At 43.1% G+C, this 15,711-nt stretch overlaps 1 protein-coding gene across 3 annotated transcripts in view; it reads right to left on the bottom strand.

The window, feature by feature from the left end:
• LOC126191384 (lachesin-like) overlaps positions 1-6,815 on the bottom strand; it is a 945,166-nt gene extending 938,351 nt beyond the window's left edge. For all 3 annotated transcript variants that reach the window (XM_049932238.1, XM_049932237.1, XM_049932236.1), the window contains exon 1: positions 6,341-6,815. In XM_049932238.1, the coding sequence (XP_049788195.1) occupies positions 6,341-6,425 (85 nt within the window). In that variant the 5' untranslated portion in view covers positions 6,426-6,815. The remainder of the gene's footprint in view (positions 1-6,340) is intronic.
• Positions 6,816-15,711: the final 8,896 nt, after the last annotated feature.

The raw sequence follows: 15,711 nt of genomic DNA on the forward strand, positions 1-15,711 counted from the left end.
ATGCTATAAATGTTTTTTAAAAATGTGTATATGTTCTTCCGTAATTCTTCACATACCCCACCATTATTAGGAAAACTGCAATTAAGCATTCAGTTCTTATAGACTGGCGTTTCTGTCGTGTTGACGTCGCAGTCAACGTCTACACATGTAATCACAAGTCCTGATTTTCAATATGTGACTTTGAAATGTACACTGGCACTCTAAATATGCCATAAAAGGCTTCTGACTGAGTATATTATTATTGCTTCCAAATTGCAAGTATTAAACAGATGAATCACGAGAAAAATATTAGTTCCAACAAGACGCACAAAGGCCAGAAAATTGGCAAGTATTGAAAAAAATAAAAGGAATAATGAGTGGTATCTTTTGGACAAGATGGATGACAATGGACTGACAAAATGAAGCTTGAAGTGTCTCTGGCAAATGAAATTGCTAACAATAGGGATTCGAGAAGTTAATAAGGATTTAAAAATACGCAATATGAAAGAAGAAGCAACTGAAAAAGATATTTTCAAAAGGAACGTGCTAAATTCAAAATGTTTCCGAGGTGAAAACGATAGGAAAATTGGTACTAAGGCCAAATGAAGATGTGTAAGAACAATGGAGGAAAAGAAAACAACAAATGACGAGTAACTGAAACTATCACGTGTTCCCCAGTTGGTCGAAATGAAACGAGAAAAAAAAGATATATGTTACGTGCAATAACTTCTGATTTTAGGTCTTCCTTTCGCAGATGTGCTGTGAATATTATACTTTCTCCCAGAGCCTGACGTTACTATACACTCACGTTATTAACAGATATTTCGTCATGGGCTGTCCGTTCGTGACTGCAAACTAGTCGCAATATTTTATTTTTCTGATTCAGTCGAACGTTTTTCGGTGTTACAGCTCAAGTTTCAGCGACAACGTTTACGCTTTTGGGTGTTACGTCTGCTTCAGTTTATGAACTGGCAGTAAACGGCCGACAGGTCACACGAACAGTATCATGACAAGTGTCGGTTTCTGAGTCATTCATCTCTACATGATCTAAAAATTAAGATAGAAAAGAAAAATGAAGGTAGGAACATAGTAACTTATAGCATGAAATCAACTTCTAAACACAACTACAAGTATTCAGATAGCCCACGTGTGTTGTTTTTTGTTTTTTGTTTTTTGTTTTTTGTAATTTGCTTTTCTAGTGTTGTACTTTCCTCTACTATCCTTACGTTTCTCCTTTACCTTTTCTGTTTAATCAGATTTTCTGATGACACACCTCGAAGCCTAAACCGATCTGAACACCCTTTTGTTTGACCTGACCTAAATCGAGGTAAGGATTCCGTCAACCAGCGCTACTATATTGCGACCTTTTAACTAACTTACCGTGCCAATCGTCGGAGAACTTACGTACCAAAATGGACTTAGAATCACAGTGAAACTCGGTATTTTCCATATTTACAAACACTGACAGAAATAATAGGTGACAGACAAAAATCTGAGGAACGAGCGGGAATCGAAGCCGAGATCTTCAGTTCCATAGTCTGGCACTTAATCAATTAGCTACCGCGAAACTGCAAGACTGAAATGCAAAATTGAAAAAAGTTACAAAGTAGTCAAAGTGTTCTCTTAAGGCAGTAAGCGTAGTCCACGTAATATTTTATTTCTTCGTCAGTCTCGTATGGAACGCTGTTCTCATAAAATGGAAAGCGACGACTTTCATTTATTGCTGTGTTACAAACCGAAGCAGATATAACGACCAAAAAAGTCAACGCATTCGCTGGAAACGGAGCGTTTTGGACTTCGTAACTCGCAGGAAGCGGCCGGAAGATTGAAATGAAACCATATACCATTTACAGTAAATCATGTAGAACTTTCTGAAAAAGAAGTATTCAAATACGGAATAAACAAATGTGATTGGTGAGAGAGACCTCATCTTACATTTAGGTATTTGCATGGTTTCGTTATAATTATTATTATTAGCATGCATCAGAAATCCGTAAGTATTACGGTACGGAACGGACAGTCTTGAAAAGAACTTGTAACGTGAACATAAAGAAATGTGATTGATTGTAGTCAATTAAATCAGGGACTGCTGAGGGAATTAGATAAGAAATGGGCCACTGTAAGTAGTCGATGAGTTTTTCTGTTCGAGCTGTAAAATCACTGATGATGTTCGACGCTAAGAGGCTACAAACGTCACGTTCAGAATAACAAGAAAACCTTTCTGCAAAAGAGAAATTTGGTAATATCGAACATAAACTTGAATGGTAGGAAGTCTATACTGGAGGTGTTTGACTGGAATGTATGATACGTGAACGACGAAGATTTCATAAAGAAAATATGGTTTTGAAATATGATGCTACAGGGGTCTGCTGAAAATTGGACAGGTAGATGGAATAATTAATGAGGAGGTAAAGAATCTAACTGGAGAGAAAATGAATTAATGGCACAACGTGACTAAAAACAGGGATCGGTTGAAAGGGCACGTCCGGAGGCGTCAATGAATCAATCGTTCACTTGGCAATGAAGGGAAAAGTATGAGGGCTGAAAACTGTAGAGTGAGACCAAGTCTCAAACTCAGTCAGGCTCGAATGTATGTAAGTTGCAGTAGTTATGTAGAGTTGAAAAGGGCTTCTAACAATAGACTGGCATAGAGAGGTGCATTAAAGTGGTCTGACTGAAGAAGCACACTGGGTGTCAAGTGCCCCAAAGAAAGAAGAAAACAATGCATGAATCAACCAAATGCAAATTAATCTAAGGCGAATCAGGATGTTTCATGCCACACAGCCGAACCTGCTGATCGGCACGAGCCCAGTAATTTCACACAGGTGCCAACTTCAAACCTAAGTATCTGTGCTTTCGACACCTAGCTGGGTAATATTGTACCAACATTATTGATACGTATCAATCATTTGTTTTTACAGCAGTGTAACTGATAAAGAAACGCGAGGATGCGTTTAATCTCTGAGTAATGTTTGAGGTTCAACTGCTTTGCTCCTCTTTTTCTCAGCAAGCAGTGCAACGAGTGAAAACGCGCTCGTCGCGTTTCGTGCACCTTTTATTGTTTTTTGAACACAGCGTCTAGTAAATAGGCCGTCATAGCACTGCACGTGTAATATCTTTGGGCACACCTATACTTGAACGTAGATATGGTACCATAGAGGTGCCTAAGGTAACTGCTGTAGATACTGTAACTACTATCGTGGATGTGGGTACTTAAGTTTCACCCTCATCTTTTGATGGAATACACTTTGTTGCAGTAGGAGGACGGTGTATCAGTAATATAATGTGGAGAACACACAATTCATATGAATAATAAGGCGACAGAAAATTTGACCAAGCTTCAAAGAACAAATATGGAACACATACAGATAGACGACATAATAAAATATTCAGTTGTTCATTCCTGGTATTAGTAAGTATAATACTCAAATTTTAACCTACTGTAGTATAAACATTGTGCGTCTTCACACGCTTCAATGAATGTGCAGTTTCATTTTATTTAAAAACGAAACTGAATGCGAAACGGAACTATACTACTCATTTCCGTGTGTCTCCGATAGGAAAATAATCTTCCACAGACGGATAACTATTTTTTTGTGAAAACAGGTTCGTTAATATCGGAAACGTAACTCGATATTTCATTTACGTATTTCCGCGGTCATGGAGCTTCCTATTTTGAAGCACAAATACAATTATCTGGACGAATAAAATTTAGAAAAATCTGTTTAATATTTTTTACACAAACCTATGTTACACTACCACTACACGACAGACAAGAGTGCGACAAATGAATTGCAGTGACGCGTCACGATTTCTCATACGGGAGTTGGGGCTATGTCCTTTAGGAAAACGGTTGGGGCAGAGGGAATAGCTGCTCGTCAATCAACAGGATGCAGTAATACGTTTCCTGAAAGAAAAAAAAAAAAGACTTCGCCCCGTATTCAACATCGCTGAAACGTTTATGATACGACGATAGTGTGTGTTCCAGGATGGATTCCCTTAACTAAATAACCCACTTCAGCGATTGGATTAGGAGGCAGGTCGGGAGAAAGTGACCCGGCCACTAACAGTAAAAAGCAATGGACCTCTTCCATCCTATCAGATCGGATCTTTCCGCACAGTTCCCTTGGTCCTTGCTTATCTTCCTGCGCCGAGGTAATTTCAGCGCAGCCCGGGAACAGTAGAGGGTAATGAGAAACCTGACAGATTGCTCGATCAGGTCGCAACGACACATATGAGCAGTTTACAACCTGGACGGCGACTACTTGAATTTGTTTCTAACAGTCGATACTGTGCGTCGTTCCCATAAAACAATATTTTACTTCAAAAGAGAACGACAGCGAAAAAGTTTTTATATCTGCGTTTCGAGTTCTTTCATAAAAGAGAAAGTAATGGGGGTAAAGAACAGAACGTACTCATTTTTCTTTTGAGTTAACAAGTAAGACAGCATAACAATAAACGTAATCCGCCGCTGGGTAATTCAAAATTCATATGTACAAAAAATTATATTGATGTAGAGTGCTTTGTTCGAATAACACGCAATTGTTGCAATCCGAATTTTCTTCAGCATCATTCATAAAAAATTGTAAAGTTTTATACAAGGAGTGTCCTTACGACACTTGTTTCTCTTTGTCTTGAGCGAATGCAACGACGGATATAACGGAAACGCGAAGAAGACGAACAATACAGACTTCTAGCTAATAAATGTCCAACTCAGCACAATTTGATTCACTTCATATCACTTAAAAACAAGAAAAAAACAAATTTAGTGTCCTCTTTAGAATAAATATTCTGATTGTGACGTTATGGGGTTGCGATGTAATACGTAATGAGAACCTAGCCACAAAAATCTGCATATTATATTCAAGTTCCCTGTAACTCAAACATGTGCCAAGTTGTCTTGTCTTACTTTCCCTTGCTTACTTCTCGGTGGCAAAGGAAATTTTCTTCTGCTACGATCAATGCAGTATTACTTATGTGAGGTCTTTTATGATTGAAGCATTAAAACTAAACACTTTCTCGGGGGTCAAAGATAGACACATTTGGTATTACGAAAATGTCCATCAAAGTCGAAAAATAGACTAAGTGGCAGATAACAGGCATTCATTTCGCGAGAGAAAAGAAAGAAACCAAATTAAGTGCTGTCATATTCCACTGTCTCATATAACGTAGTGTTATCGTACATTAGAAAACAATAGTCTTCCAAATAATTGTAATGCCGTAGACACCAAAGTTAATTTGCAGTATCGTTTCTCGAACTTACATGTCATTAACGTTACACTTAAATTTTTAAGAGACAACATTCTACGCTGTGAAACACTTTTGAAGATCTACTAGCTGTAACGAAATGCTGTATATTATTCAAGACAAAGTAAAACGCAGTAGATATCGATATGCTAGTAGTATACATGATCAGCTGTTCATGTCAGCTCCTTCAATATTGATTCCTCTTTCAACATTCTTAATCAGATAGAACGCTGATAGCTGAACATTACGCTTTTCTCAATGAAAGGCGCGTATGCACGACGGATTTAACTTACAGACCTGCCCCAGACACAGCATTTCTTTCGTGAGATGCCACAGTGGTATTTCTTATAAGAAAACTTTCAGTCTTTCGTCGCGACAAACTGTAAGGATGTTTAGCTTTCCTTGGATACGAAAGTACTCACTAATCCGGTGACACCTCTCGCCACCAAGACGGATAGCCCCGTGGCAACTAACCGTAGAGCAAATGTATAGATATTTCCAAATAGTAGATATTTCCGAATAGCAAGGAATTTAGTTATTTAGCACATGGGAAGAGGTGAAAACAATTTTGTTTCGACCATAACCTTGTGTTTCATCTTAAAAAAAAAAAAAGAAAAAACACGTTTGCCGGTAACATTATAGGAATGGCTTCCTTTATTTCCATTTCAGTTACGTGAGCTGCCCATGCAACTTGATACGTCCGTAAGACGTTATCATTCATTGTAGCATATGTCACGGCTCTTACATTTAGGCGGCATAAAAGACAATGGTTTACTGATGTAATCTGTAAGCTGTGTCGTTGTAATTTATTTGCGAAATTCGAAATTTTAATAATTTTAACAGAGGATTAGTTTGGACATATGTGATCAGCCATGCATGGTACCTATAAATGTTTAATCTTGGCCATATAAATAAACGTGTGTATGTTGCATGCCAACTGCTTAAAAATCGCTGTCATCAACAAAACAGGTACATATGGAAGGTAGGTACACGTCATAAAGTGGTTTGACAAAAGATCCTTTCGGGACATGACGTATGGCACTGCAGACACCAATTGTCCCCTTCAGAGCATGGGACAATGATGAGGGGATAGCATTGTTCAGACAAAACTCACCCCTCGAACCGATGGCACCTCTCGCCCACACGACGGCCGACATCGTGGCGACAAACTGTAGGATGACTGCTGCAGATATTCCCATATCGGCAAGAATTAGTTGACAAGTTTATTTTTTAAAAAAATAGCGTCAGTAACTGGCGCTTCAAGTTCTTCTCAGTACTGAAATTGTCACTGAGTGTGGGGAAGTTTCTCAATCTTCACGGTAAAAGTGTCAAATACTTGTCGAAGAAAAGGGGGCGGTGCTCCTAAGGGTAGCGAATTTCTGTCGGAGGGTGGGTGTCACACTACCCGCTGCTGGTAAGGCGGCCAGCGACCGCAGCTGCCATAGCTGAAGAGACCAGTAGCCGGACGGCAACACGCACGCAGTGCCGTACACAGAGCGCGTCCCGGAGATTGCAGCGCCGATGACTTTCCGGGAGACCCGACCTAGCGGCAGGAAGCGCGCAGAGCGACTGAGGAGGCTCGTCCGTTCCTTCCGGGGAGCGCGCCAAACTGGCCGCCGTACGCGACGGCGCATGCGCCGCGAGCGGAGAGCCCGGTGCCGGCACCGCGCATGCGCGGCGCACCAGCCAGTTCAAGGCACCCCCTTGCGGCGGCCTTCTAAATCTGCAGCAGCGCAACAGCAGCGGCGGCGGCGGCAGCAGCAACCGGCCGCGTCGGTTGGCACCCTTAATGACTGCCCCATTAAGTCCGATTCGCTGCGAATGCTAAGGTCGCGCAGATTGCTCGCCGTTAGCGCCTAATTGAATATGGAGACCGTTCTTGGGATGTACGGAGAGCACACTCCGGCTCCGGTGCGACCCGCTATCCGCGGCGGATATTAGGCGATAATGGGCAACGCTATTGATGAGCAGTCGCCTAAAGCAGAACCAGCGGTATTAGTTGAGCGACAACAGCAGTTATAGTCTCCCTAGTGAAACAATCGTGCTCAGGTTGGCAGCTCCACTTGATGTTTTCCCATGTATGCGATTTAAAATTTGGTTCTTTCTTAAATACACCTGACGCAAAACTCTATTTGTTACTTTCTCATTGACTAAGACATGTTTCGATATCTATGTATCATCTTCTATTGGTGAAATTTATTTAAGTGAAGTATAATACAAAGTTTCTATTGTAGGACTAAAATTATGTATAACATTTGCATTTTTAAGTTCATTTCGATTGTTCACCTAAAATTACATTGCTAGTGAAATTGCATTTTTACATAACTGTTTTCGTGCTTTTTTTTGTCGTTTTGACAGCTGATCATTTCCAAAGTAACCATGAAGAAAATGTGAGCAAAGTCCCTTTCTTTGGGTAGTGGTTATGCGTGTTAACGTACTTACTGTATCCATCCTCTTGCGTATCTGTTGTTGATAAGCCGGTGGCTGTGGCCGAGCGGTTCTACGCGCTTCAGTCTCGAACCGCGCTGCTGCTACGGTCGCAGGCTCGACCCTGCCTCGGGCATGGATGTGTGTGATGTCCTTAGGTTACTTAGGTTTAAGTAGTTCTAAGCCTAGGGAACTGATGATCTCAGATGTTAGGTCTCATAGTGCTCAGAGCTATTTGAACCATTTTTTTCTTGTAGATATCTCTCTCTCTCTCTCTCTCTCTCTCTCTCTCTCTCAGCTGCTGTTAAGTTGTTAAGTACACTGTTTTCACATCTTTTTTATGTAATGTCACTCTCACCTTCATTTCACACGTGTTTTCCACGAACCGTGTTTTGAGTAGATTTTTTTTGTCTGCATACTATCCGAGATTTGCTTTGTTACTGTCGCTGCTTAACCGTTCACTATTTGCCTTATGTTTAGAGTGGCGCTAATTTTTCATGTTTCGTAAGAGGTGTTTCTGAAGGTGGAGAACTTACATGATTTTGGGTGTGTGTTTGTGTGTGTGTGTGTGTGTGTGTGTGTGTGTGAGAGAGAGAGAGAGAGAGAGAGAGAGAGAAATAGTCCACATCAAAACTGAACTGCAGCGTATTTCGATATGTTTACGTAATGTGTATACATAAACATACAGTTGTAAATGTCCCCGTTCGTAGTCGCTAATTATAGCAATATGTTTACTTTTGTGCTGTAACATATAGCTATAATCAGCGTTGGAAATATATTTGCGAACGCCGACCATGTGCGGCTGTTTCTTGTTGGATCGTCTGATCAGTCGGAAGTTGCATTGCAGAGGAGAGTAAATGCCTATTCAAAATATAATTATTTTTGGATAGCTCAACATGAATTTCCTAAGGGACCGGAGTTTATCATGCATTTACCAGTAGAATATGGCGCGGAGAAAATATTTCGCGGCATACAACTTCCGTCCGATTTCGACGAAATAATTCGTGACTGTGAACTCTCTATTTGGCAGAAACATAAAGAAAATTAAATAACTTCATGAAGGAGTGAGACATAGATTCTATATTAAATAAATAGTCCATACACCAATTCCATTAAATCTGAATTTATGGCAATTAATAGATGAACTTACACTGCAATGAAAGTTTTAACATGGATGCCGTTTTGACTGGCACTTCTCTTCTCGTAATAAAAATAATTCCTTTGACGTTTTCACATACACGCCGCACAATAAATCTACTGCTATGCAGTATTGCACTTTTAGTATTGCACTTTTACTTTACACTAAAATAATATTATTTTTAACGATAATAATACGGCGGCCGGCCGCGGTGGTCTAGCGGTTCTAGGCTCGCAGTCCGGAACAGCGGGACTGCTACGGTCGCAGGTTCGAATCCTGCCTCGGCCATGGATGTGTGTGATGTCCTTAGGTTAGTTAGGTTTAAGTAGTTCTAAGTTCTAAGTTCTAGGGGACTGATGACCACAGATGTTAAGTCCCATAGTGCTCAGAGCCATTTGAACCATTTTTTGAATAATACGGCGGCAAGACATGCGCGTCCGACACAAGTTACAAGAGACCAGAGAAGAATGAGTAACTGTTCATCGAGAATATCTCGTACTTCAAAAAAAATGTGTAAAAGTGTTCTTCTTCTGTCCTTTTTTTCGCGCCGCGGTTTTCAAAGTCAATAATCTCTGACGGCGCTTCGACACAGGTTACGTCAAGGTCGTTCACCTTTTACATTCTCGCAACATTATTTGCTAACTGTAGCTGTTGCCGAACGACTGCTCGATTAGTGAATGATTTAAAATGATAAGGCAATCACATAATGTTACAAGCGATTCACTCTGACCTATAAAAGTCATGGGATAGCAATTGCACATGTACAGATGGCGGTACTAACGCGTACATAAGATATAAAAGGGCAGTGAACTGGTGACGCTGTCATTTGTGCTCAACTGAATCACTTGGAAAGGTTCAATGGTTCAAATGGCTCTGAGCACTATGGGACTTAACTTCTGAGGTCATCAGTCCCCTAGAACTTAGAACTACTTAAACCTTACTAACCTAACGACATCACACACATCCATGCCCAAGGCAGGATTCGAAACTGCGCCGTAGCGGTCGCGCGGTTCCAGACTCTAGCGCCTAGAACCGCTCGGGCGCTCTGGCCGGCACGTGGAAAGGTTTCCGGCGTGATTATGGCCGCACGACCGGAATTAACAGACTGAACGCGAAATGGTAGTTGGAACTAGGTGCAAGGGACATTCCATTTTGAAAATACACTCCTGGAAATTGAAATAAGAACACCGTGAATTCATTGTCCCAGGAAGGGGAAACTTTATTGACACATTCCTGGGGTCAGATACATCACATGATCACACTGACAGAACCACAGGCACATAGACACAGGCAACAGAGCATGCACAATGTCGGCACTAGTACAGTGTATATCCACCTTTCGCAGCAATGCAGGCTGCTATTCTCCCATGGAGACGATCGTAGAGATGCTGGATGTAGTCCTGTGGAACGGCTTGCCATGCCATTTCCACCTGGCGCCTGGCGCCTCAGTTGGACCAGCGTTCGTGCTGGACGTGCAGACCGCGTGAGACGACGCTTCATCCAGTCCCAAACATGCTCAATGGGGGACAGATCCGGAGATCTTGCTGGCCAGGGTAGTTGACTTACACCTTCTAGAGCACGTTGGGTGGCACGGGATACATGCGGACGTGCATTGTCCTGTTGGAACAGTAAGTTCCCTTGCCGGTCTAGGAATGGTAGAACGATGGGTTCGATGACGGTTTGGATGTACCGTGCACTATTCAGTATCCCCTCGACGATCACCAGTGGTGTACGGCCAGTGTAGGAGATCGGTCCCCACACCATGATGCCGGGTGTTGGCCCTGTGTGCCTCGGTCGTATGCAGTCCTGATTGTGGCGCTCACCTGCACGGTGCCAAACACGCATACGACCATCATTGGCACCAAGGCAGAAGCGACTCTCATCGCTGAAGACGACACGTCTCCATTCGTCCTCCATTCACGCCTGTCGCGACACCACTGGAGGCGGGCTGCACGATGTTGGGGCGTGAGCGGAAGACGGCCTAACGGTGTGCGGGACCGTAGCCCAGCTTCATGGAGACGGTTGCGAATGGTCCTCGCCGATACCCCAGGAGCAACAGTGTCCCTAATTTGCTGGGAAGTGGCGGTGCGGTCCCCTACGGCACTGCGTAGGATCCTACGGTCTTGGCGTGCATCCGTGCGTCGCTGCAGTCCGGTCCCAGGTCGACGGGCACGTGCACCTTCCGCCGACCACTGGCGACAACATCGATGTACTGTGGAGACCTCACGCCCCACGTGTTGAGCAATTCGGCGGTACGTCCACCCGGCCTCCCGCATGCCCACTATACGCCCTCGCTCAAAGTCCGTCAACTGCACATACGGTTCACGTCCACGCTGTCGCGGCATGCTACCAGTGTTAAAGACTGCGATGGAGCTCCGTATGCCACGGCAAACTGGCTGACACTGACGGCGGCGGTGCACAAATGCTGCGCAGCTAGCGCCATTCGACGGCCAACACCGCGGTTCCTGGTGTGTCCGCTGTGCCGTGCGTGTGATCATTGCTTGTACAGCCCTCTCGCAGTGTCCGTAGCAAGTATGGTGGGTCTGACACACCGGTGTCAATGTGTTCTTTTTTCCATTTCCAGGAGTGTAGTTGGGGAATTCAATATTCCGAGGTCCACACTGTCGAGAATGAGACAAGAATACCAAATATCAGGCATTATCACCCACCACGAACAACACCTTCACTTAGTGATCGAGAGCAGCAGTGTTTGCATATAATTGTCAGTGCTAATAGACAAGCAATACATATTGAAATGACCGCAGAAATTAATGTGGGACGTACGAAGAACGTACTTTGTGACAAATTTTTATGTGAGTAATTAAGTATTCCAGGAATTACTCTCCAGATTCACAAATATCTGATCTACTCTAAATCACAACTGCTTGCTACTATGCCCCCAATAAGAATGTCCTAATCCTGCACAACTGAGTGGTGACCAAGCGCACCACAGATTGCATTAAAGACAGTGTCAAGCCTCTTTCCACTACCCGTGCAGGGCGCTGGTGCATCTCTATCGCAGTACAATAATGGTGAATTATTTACAGTGGCAGAAAACATGAAAATCTTTACGTTAAGCCCTGTCCCCCCTCCCCAGCCTCCCAAGAAGAAATTACATACAGAGTGTCTTAGGCGTGTTAAGTAAAGAGAATTAAATGTAAAAGGAAAAATTACAAAGTTGTAAGTACAATATGCTAGAGTTATTAATAACATTACCATTGTTATGACATCAAGTTACAAAATGTACAATAGCATGTTCTGATTTGTATTTTACATACGAAGATTGTCTTTGGACCTTCCGGGCGGTTCCAGGTGCTTCAGTCCGGAACCGCACGACTGATACGGTCGCAGGTTCGAATCCTGCCTCGGGCATGGATGTGTGTGATGTCCTTATGTTAGTTAGGTTTAAGTAGTTCTAAGTCTAGGGGACTGATGACCTCAGATGTTACGTCCCATAATGCTTAGAGCCAGCTAATTAACCAAACCACACAATAGTCGTTGCACGTAAATAATTTATTTGAGGTTTCAGATAATGCGGATAACTTTCCGACACAGATGAATTCTGTATCAGTAAACACAACAGAACAGATGTCTAACTGTCAAGAAGTAGTTTCAGAAGACCAGGCGGTAGGCAACAAGTCGTCTATGCCATGCAACCTAATAGTGGGACAGTCTATTCTGGTTTAGCTTCCACTTCTTTCAGCCAAATTGCACAAGCCCGCTTCAGTTACTGACAATAAGCACTCAGGCGTTGAAAATTTGGTAAACATGAATACGAAACTCAATATTCCGACTTGTTAGAGCTGCTATTAAATATGAATAAAACGCTTGAACAAGATACAAAATTGTTTACGAAGATAAACGAAACACTTTCTGGTATCACATACCCATAATACCCCATTGGTGTGCCACAGTGCACAACGGAATTAGAAGTTCCCGTCTCATGCCGACGGCGGTCACGCAGAACCTTGTGGATCCAATGGCGCACGCCCGCTGGGCCACGCCTCCCTTGAGCAGTGTCTGCCGCAGCAATACAGGACGGCTGGCGGCGGCGGCCGCTAAGCCCAATCGTAGTTGATGTCTCTTCCTTCTTACACTGTCATAGCACGACTCTAATAAAAAAAATGGTTCAAATGGCTCTGAGCACTATGCGACTTAACTTCTGAGGTCATCAGTCGCTTAGAACTTAGAACTAATTAAACCTAACTAACCTAAGGACAGCACACACATCCATGCCCGAAGCAGGATTCGAACCTGCGACCGGAGCGGTCGCTCAGTTCCAGACTGTAGCGCCTAGAACCGCACGGCCACTCCGGAAGGCGCACGACTCTAATCCTTGCTGCTTTACTTGTGATGTGTGTCTGCACACTTTGAATAATACAAGTTAAATAAACGTTCTGTTTACTGTGTTACCTTGTTCGCTAATCGTTTCGGCTTCTGGTCATCTTTCCTACAACGATCCTTGCTACACAACTCTGTAGCCCACTGGTCCTTACCGTTGTATACGAAGTTCATCCCCAACGCACTTGAACAAAACTCAGAACAATGTCAGAAAATAGACAAAACACTAGAATAAAACACAAAATTACAAGAAGAAATAAGTCAAGATATCAAGAAACTAGGGGAAAAACGGCAAAAACGTTCTGTAGAGACCCGACAAGAGATTAGAAATGTAACCTATTATAAATTATGTGCGCTTTCGAAGTCAGATCTGGAAGCTGGAGAGATCTGGAGAGATTGAATAAGTGTCTCTAACCGTTCTTTCTACCACTCTGTCTTCTTCTAAAGTTGTGTCCCAAGTGCAGAAGACAGCTCGTCGGTCGTCGGATCTTCTTCCGCAGAAGCTGTTACTCTGTTAACTTGAATCTGTGATTGCGCTTCCTATGGGAGGCCACATGCCCAGGTTAGTCTCTGTATCTACAGAAAGCAAGATGTACAGGGTTATTACAAATGATTGAAGCGATTTCACAGCTCTACAATAACTTTATTATTTGAGATATTTTCACAATGCTTTGCACACACATACAAAAACTCAAAAAGTTTTTTTAGGCATTCACAAATGTTCGATATGTGCCCCTTTAGTGATTCGGCAGACATCAAGCCGATAATCAAGTTCCTCCCACACTCGGCGCAGCATGTCCTCATCAATGAGTTCGAAAGCATCGTTGATACCAGCTCGCAGTTCTGGCACGTTTCTTGGTAGAGTAGGTGAAAACACTGAATCTTTCACATAACCCCACAGAAAGAAATCGCATGGGGTTAAGTCGGGAGAGCGTGGAGGCCATGACATGAATTGCTGATCATGATCTCCACCACGACCGATCCATCGGTTTTCCAATCTCCTGTTTAAGAAATGCCGAACATCATGATGGAAGTGCGGTGGAGCACCATCCTGTTGAAAGATGAAGTCAGCGCTGTCGGTCTCCAGTTGTGGCACGAGTCAGTTATCCAGCATGTCCAGATACACGTGTTCTGTAACGTTTTTTTCGCAGAAGAAAAAGATGCCGTAAACTTTAAACCGTGAGATTGCACAAAACACGTTAACTTTTGGTGAATTGCGAATTTGCTGCACGAATGCGTGAGGATTGTCTGCCGCCCAGATTCGCACATTGTGTCTGTTCACTTCACCATTAAGAAAAAATGTTGCTTCATCACTGAAAACAAGTTTCGCACTGAACGCATCCTCTTCTATGAGCTGTTGCAAACGCGCCGAAAATTCAAAGCGTTTGACTTTGTCATCGGGTGTCAGGGCTTGTAGTAATTGTAAACGGTAAGGCTTCTGCTTTAGCCTTTTCCGTAAGATTTTCCAAACCGTCGGCTGTGGTACGTTTAGCTCCCTGCTTGCTTTATTCGTCGACTTCCGCGGGCTTCGCGTGAAACTTGCCCGCACGCGTTCAACCGTTTCTTCGCTCACTGCAGGCCGACCCGTTGATTTCCCCTTACAGAGGCGTCCAGAAGCTTTAAACTGCGCATACCATCGCCGAATGGAGTTAGCAGTTGGTGGATCTTTGTTGAACTTCGTCCTGAAGTGTCGTTGCACTGTTATGACTGACTGATGTGAGTGCATTTCAAGCACGACATGCGCTTTCTCGGCTCCTGTCGCCATTTTGTCTCGCTGCGCTCTCGAGCGTCGAGCGCTCTGGCGGCAGAAACCTGAAGTGCGGCTTCAGCCGAACAAAACTTTATGAGTTTTTCTTCGTATCTGTAGTGTGTCGTGGCCATATGTCAATGAATGGAGCTACAGTGAATTTAGGAAATCGCTTCAATCATTTGTAATAGCCCTGTATAGTACTGTCAATGACAGTGGGCGACACTTCTCATTAATGTTTCCTGTTTGGTTGCTATTTAAATAATCACACATTTTACGCTGTCTTTTGCAAACTCGACATAGCTTTCTTAATTGTATGGTAACTTCACTATACACTTCCGATACAGAGAACGACACAGCCGCCCGAAACAGAGATACATGCCTGGCTCTGATGAACGCGCGAAACAGAGTTACGCGTCCGTCCTTCTAGAACGCCCAAAACAGTGACTCGCGCAGCCGATGTACTTCGTCTCCCAGGCGCGCCAAGGCGACTCGAATGTGTCCGGAGCACTTCGGTTGCAATATCATCTCTTATGTTTCTCAAAACTAGTGAAATTTAATGAACAAAAGCGATAGACTCATAGGGTAACCACGAGAGACTTTAAATTTGCCACTGAAAATATTTCTGTTCCGCGTAGTAGATTTGTCACTGAAAATATTTCTGCTATGCGAAGTAGAAATCTTTTCAGTGACAAATCTGAAGTGATCAGTGAGAAAAATTTACGTGCGCAACAATAAGAATGCAGTGGGAATGTATCCACATCTGTTGGACGAATGTTATGAAAACAAACACTCCAAACCGACATTTCACATTAAGTCACGTCCAACGAAA

Source organism: Schistocerca cancellata, chromosome 6 (genome assembly GCF_023864275.1).
Source record: "Schistocerca cancellata isolate TAMUIC-IGC-003103 chromosome 6, iqSchCanc2.1, whole genome shotgun sequence".
In the NCBI taxonomy this organism is placed as follows: Eukaryota; Metazoa; Arthropoda; class Insecta; order Orthoptera; family Acrididae; genus Schistocerca; species Schistocerca cancellata.